At 40.5% G+C, this 6,244-nt stretch overlaps 1 protein-coding gene across 1 annotated transcript; it reads left to right on the top strand.

The window, feature by feature from the left end:
• Positions 1–3,282: 3,282 nt before the first annotated feature.
• On the top strand, positions 3,283–6,009 carry xcr1a.1 (chemokine (C motif) receptor 1a, duplicate 1). The gene is made up of 2 exons (XM_049012411.1): positions 3,283–3,420; positions 3,618–6,009. The coding sequence occupies exon 2, from the start codon at positions 3,627–3,629 to the stop codon at positions 4,662–4,664; it is 1,038 nt and encodes a 345-aa protein (XP_048868368.1). The 5' UTR covers positions 3,283–3,420; positions 3,618–3,626; the 3' UTR covers positions 4,665–6,009.
• Positions 6,010–6,244: the final 235 nt, after the last annotated feature.

Below are 6,244 nucleotides of genomic sequence, written 5' to 3'. Positions count from 1 at the left end.
CTGGGCTGGGGGGTTATGTGTGCAATCAGCGCCTTTGGTTCGGGTTGCTAGATTAATGTATAATTTCACTGTCGTTGCCAGTAATTCTGTCACTGAATATATGGGGATTCTACTCCTATAGTATATATGGGTAGCGAAATTGCACTGCCTATCAACACGAGTGCATAGATATCCATAGGCCTACCTCTAAACTGCAGGGGTGGCCAACCTTATCCGCAAAGGGCTGCTGTGTACGCGGGTTTTCGTTGCAAATCCCTAATTAGATTACTAATTATTGGACTGATTGGCTGAAGAGTCCTCACACCTGGGTTTTACCAGCTGACATACAGGTTACCCCAAAAACCTGCATACACACCGGCCTTTGCGCATAAGATTGGCCATCCCTGCTCTAAAGAGTGAGCATTATTTATGAACTGCTTAATTAACTTCGTTATGTAAGACAAGAGAGTTGTGTGTGATTCTACTGTTATTCAAAACAATTCTTATCACTGTTTTTGAAACACTATTCACACATTTTCTGGAATTCCCATCGGTACAACACGTATGTTTTCATAGTTTAAGCTTTGGTGTTGTAAGCACAGAAATCATATTTTTTATATATTTATATTTTAATTAATATGGAAAACTTTCGCAAGTAACATACTTGAGTTAGTTGTTGTTACTCTGAGTTTTTTGTGTGTGTGTGTGTGTGTGTGTGTGTGTGTGTGTGTGTGAGGGGGTGTGGGGGGGCGCAGCGAGGTCAGTGACACAGTAGCTTGGTTATAACCTCCAGAAAAACAACTTTATTAAAAATACAAGCAACGTGGATAAGCGAGTCCTGTGTCTTCAATCCATCTCCCGTCAGCCAAAGTCCTCCGTCCTCCGGGTGAGTTCCGTTCAACAACCCGAGACCATTATCACATACCACAACAAGTTTACAGTGTATAATTAGGTAATAGTGTCGGCCCAAGTGAATTTTAACGTCTGAAATTTAACTAAAATTTAATTTAGTTTTGTTTGTTGGCGCTGAATTTGGCAGAATTGACCGCGTTTTGTAGTCGCGGTGGTATATATACAGTCAGCCAAGAGCGATAATTAGTTACGCCTGAAAGGAATTCAACCTATGAAAATCATATGGCGTGGCATTCATGCGTGTGATTTAAATTCAAAAACGACATTTGCAGTGAATAAAGATTGAATTGAATGGTTATTTATCTGTTTCTCTTTTTAACGTTAAAGTACTTAAAAGAAAAAAATGAAATAGACTTAGTTATCTAATTAAATTATCTAATTGAGTGCCGTAATTTTCTCCATGCAAGTACTACCGAGAATACATTTTCATGCAGAATTCTGGTAGTTCGAAACTTAGATTCATACCTCACTTCTGCTTTCACTTATAGAATTTTTTGTTGTTTTTTGTGGTATAGGTCAGACCACATTGTGAAGAATAGGTAATAGGGGCCTGTTTATTTAGTAAGCGCTGTATAGACAAAATTATCCATCCATCCATTTTCCAAACCGCTTATCCTACTGGGTCGCGGGGGGTCCGGAGCCTATCTCGGATGCAATGGGCACGAGGCAGGGAACAACCCAGGATGGGGGGCCAGCCCATCGCAGGGCACACACCATTCACTCTCATATGCATTCCTACAGGCAATTTAGTCTTTGGCATGTCTTCAGACTGTGGGGAGAAACCGGAGTACCCGGAGGAAACTCCATGACGACATGGGGAAAACATGCAAACTCCGCACACATGTGACCCAGGCAGAGACTCGAACTCGGGTCCCAGAGGTGTGAGGCAACAGTGCTAACCACTGCACCACCATGCCGCCCCTACATGACAATATACTCAAATATATTTTTTAAATACTGTAACTGAGGTTTGTAGAAAAATTGCGATTTCTAATATAAAATAAGGCTAATTAAAATATTATGAATAAAGTTACTTAGTGGCTAACAGTTTATATATGCAACTTTCTTTAAAAGGATGCAGAACTATCAAGTTTGTCTTCACAGGTTCACCTCCAAACAAGAAACTGCATCCTTAGTTGTGTCTGTGTCGCATTTCAGCCATGCGATATACAACCCAAAGAATTGCAACCTCATTATGGGAGACACATTTGGGATCTATAAATGCAACTGATCTACTTCCCTGCTCATATGCACGCATGCACATATATCTTGTTGCACAGATAGATTATTAATGTATTCATTTGTTATATGTACTTATTTGTAAGACTTGCTTTAGGAAGGAGGGTGAACAGAGCCATATGACAAAGGGAATGGGGAGAATTAACAGTAACACTCTACTTGATGGGGTGGACATAATATAATATTATTCCATTACTTATGTATTAATTAACCACAAATGAAGTCTTAGTTATATGCTGATCTCATGTTAGTTAATCATTAATGAATCGTGACCCATGTTTTATCTCAAGCAGCTACTATATCTGTTACTATATCTGTTAATTCTGTAAACCTCTGAACTACTGAAGGAACAATAATGAATAACACAAGTGAAATACTGATTTCATGTTTATTCATCATTTCTGAAGCATAACACATCTTTTATCTCTAGTAGTGACTATATTTGTTCTTAAGATAAGATAAGATAAGATTGCCTTTATTAGTCCCACGGGTGGGAAATTTGCATTTTACAGCAGCAAGTAGTTATTACTAAGTATTTGTGCTCTGTCAAATAACGTGTTACCAAATGAACAATGGGGCAGTTTGGAGGGTGTGGGTTCCAATCCTATGGCTGACGCCATAGTCATGGTGCTGTAGGGCTACCGAGCGAGTCCCTTATCCCTGGCCGGTCCGGGAATGCCGGACAGCGAGTCCACCTGCCCTCGGAACCCATACTATCCACACTTTGTCTTCTACATAAACGTAAATGAATTCAGGGTTAACAAAACAGCAGGGACGAGAGAAAGTAATAATTTCAGCATGAGAAGAAACACAAGTGGACATAAAAGTAACAACACAGAACGGAATAAATGGGCTCATTACCGTACCTCAATATTAGTTTAAATACTAGAACTCGTGGCCATGGGTGGAAATTAACGGGAGGACATTTTAAAGTGAATTTGAGAAAACACTTCTCTACACAGAGTGTAGTTAAAGTATGGAATAGTCTTCCTGTTCAAGTATTGCAGGATAAAACCCTTGGTTCCTTTAAACAGAGCTAGATGAGATTTTAACAACTCTGAGCTATTAGTTCTTATGTTCCCCAGCCTCCTGCCTACCCGCCCATCCAGCCCCCACCCGCTTACAGTTTCACAGGCACAACAATGTGATCAATTGTTATTTAGTGGCTTTGTTCCTTTTTCAATACCTGGTTCCTATTAATCACACATTTCCTCTGTAATATTGCTGTAGAATAATACATGCACGTCTGGCAAGCAAAAAACAATTCTGTCCCATTCAGCTTGGCAAAAGGTATGAGACAATTTTCATTTCTAATTATGCGAATGAACAGCACAGATTTTTCTCTGATAATTACTAATCGATTACTACTGTTTAAATTTATGTATTTATTCTTTTCATAAGAATATTTCATATTTATATAAGAGCAATATTACTGAAAAGTTTACATTTTCCCAATACGATAGTCATTGTCAGTGGTTGTCAATCAGTTTACAGGGATGGATGCTGGATCATATACTGGAATCCCTACCTTTACTGACTATAATTATACTGATTATGAAGATGATCAACTGTGCAACAAGTCAGCCATTATCAAGTTTGGAGCAGTCGTAACACCGGTTTTTTTGTGGATCGTTACATTACTGAGCCTTTTTGGCAACAGCCTTGTTTTGGTCATTCTGATGAAGTATGAAAACCTCAGATCGCTTACCAACATCTTCATCCTAAACCTGGCTCTGTCCGACTTACTGTTCACTTTCGGACTGCCCTTCTGGGCTTCGTACCACATCCACGGCTGGACATTTGGAGAGGTAGCCTGCCAGGCTGTAATCTTTCTTTTCTATACTGGGTTCTACAGCAGCATCATGTTCCTGACCATAATGACCATTCATCGTTACCTCGCCGTGGTCCACCCACTGTCGGACCTGGGCTCAAAGCGGCTGTGTTACGGTTCTGTCACATCTTCCATCGTCTGGATTGTGAGTTGCTTAGCTGCGGTACCAGCTCTTGTGATGCACAGAGTAAATAAGTTAGATGGCAAAAGCTATTGTGATTATGCTGATACAAAATGGAAAATAGGTGGAATATACCAACAAAATATTCTCTTCCTACTGGCACTGAGCGTGTTTACCTTCTGTTACGTTAAGATACTCGGGACGTTACTCCGGTCAAGATCACATACGAGGTACAGAACAGTGAAACTCATTTTTACGATTGCAGTTCTGTTTTTCCTGGGGTGGGCCCCCTACAATGTTCTAATTTTTTTGAAATCGCTAACGGAAATGGGGACCGTTTGGCCCTTCGCGGAGTGCTCGGTTAGTAAAGGCATTGATTTTGCCTTTTACATTTGCCGCCTCATCGCCTTCTCGCACTGCTGCTTAAACCCCGTCTTTTACGTCTTTGTGGGAGTGAAGTTCAGGAGCCACCTGAAGAAGCTACTGAAGAAGCTTTGGTTCTGCCAGACCACTGTGCTAGACATTCAGCATCGCAGCAGCAGGGCTATACTCTCCAACGGCGAGGAACTGTCTCTGTACTAGAGCAGTGCTTCTCAGTCCTGCTCCTGAAGTACCATCTGCCTAATAATGGAAGTGGTAGGTTGTAAGCAGGGTGGGCTTGAGCAGGTGCTGCTCCAGGAGCAGGATTGAGAAACACTACTAGAGTACATTTATTAGTCCATGAGCGAAAGCCGATGTGGAAAAATGTAAATTCGTTCACAATAATGTAGATTTCCTATATTGCTCATGGGATAATAAATTCCTGTTATACATTTCGTCTGCAACACCCGTATGTATTATAAACCAAATTTTACAATGACCTGCATGTGTGCGTGGAGTTTGCGGGTTTCCTTTCGTATAAATCTCGCCCTCCAACCCGAAATTGCCCCTAGTGCGTGCGTGTATGTGTCCTGCGATGGATTAGAATCACGTCCACGCTATACCATTTCCTTGTGCCCCCCTCCCATAACCTAATCCAGGATAAATCAATAAAAAACAGAATGTGATTTAAAATGATAGAATACCCCAGACAAACGCTGGTTTCTGAAAGACGGCCTCTGCAGTTCGGTTTCAGGATGGGTTAAGGCACAGCATGGTGACTGTCTCTGCTTCGCGCTGCATCCTGATCTATTCATCTGAGAGATGTCGTTACCCGTTTTATCCGAGACATGTCGTTACCCGTTTTATGTTTGCCTCCTCCTCACTGTTATGAATAATGTCAGCTTTGATAAAATTTGAGTTTGTTTTGTCATTTTGCATACTTTCATACATGCAATCAGTAACAGATCAATAGCTATATTTTTTTTCCTGCATCAGCATTTGCCCAAAAAGCATTATTTTGTTTAAAATCTTGCTTGTTTTGGTTAATATATTCTATTAAGGCCTTATAAAAAGACTGTTTTGGATGACTTTGTATATTATCGGTAATATGTAGCGGTATATGGTTGATTTTGGTTTCCTGTCACTGTGTAAAATTTGTGTTTGTGTGTGTGTGTGTGTGTGTGTGTGTGTGTGTGTGTGTGTGTGTGTGTGTGTGTGTGTGTTGGGGTGGGGGGTGGACTCAGAAGGTTCAAGGTGCCTCTGATCTCAAACTTAGAGTTATGGCTCGGTGAACATGCAAATGTAAATATGAAAATGAAGTGCCAAATATATATATATATATTTTAAACTTTAACTCAACTTTCGCTTTCATTGAATTGCACATCTGTCCGTGGGAAATGATGATATGAAAAAATTCCTCCAGGAATTGCACAGAGATTGTGTTCAGTAACAAGTTAATCATCTGTTAAATCAATTGTAAAGAATGATACATTTCCATGTTTGGTTACTATGTATGTATATATGGCAGACCAGTGTACTATCTATTAAAATCAAGCTTCAGTCTGTACCCAGTATCAATGACTGAGTGAAAAATGAATGAGATGTGATGTAAAATCCGTACCTGTCTTGTCCGGGAGCAGGCAGGGGGGCAGGGGGAATCGGGTGAACATGCCATTTATTCTGATTAGATGCACGAAGCGGCATCAATGATCGGACTCAGGAACATACACTAACATGTACTTAAATACACGGCACAGAAATCAACATGACTCACAACATTTGGGAACACGGGGGGTTCCACA

This window comes from Brienomyrus brachyistius, chromosome 4 (assembly GCF_023856365.1).
Source record: "Brienomyrus brachyistius isolate T26 chromosome 4, BBRACH_0.4, whole genome shotgun sequence".
NCBI classification, from domain to species: domain Eukaryota; kingdom Metazoa; phylum Chordata; class Actinopteri; order Osteoglossiformes; family Mormyridae; genus Brienomyrus; species Brienomyrus brachyistius.
Note: the sequence above shows the minus strand (reverse complement) of the source record. Positions and strands in the feature narration are given on the sequence as shown.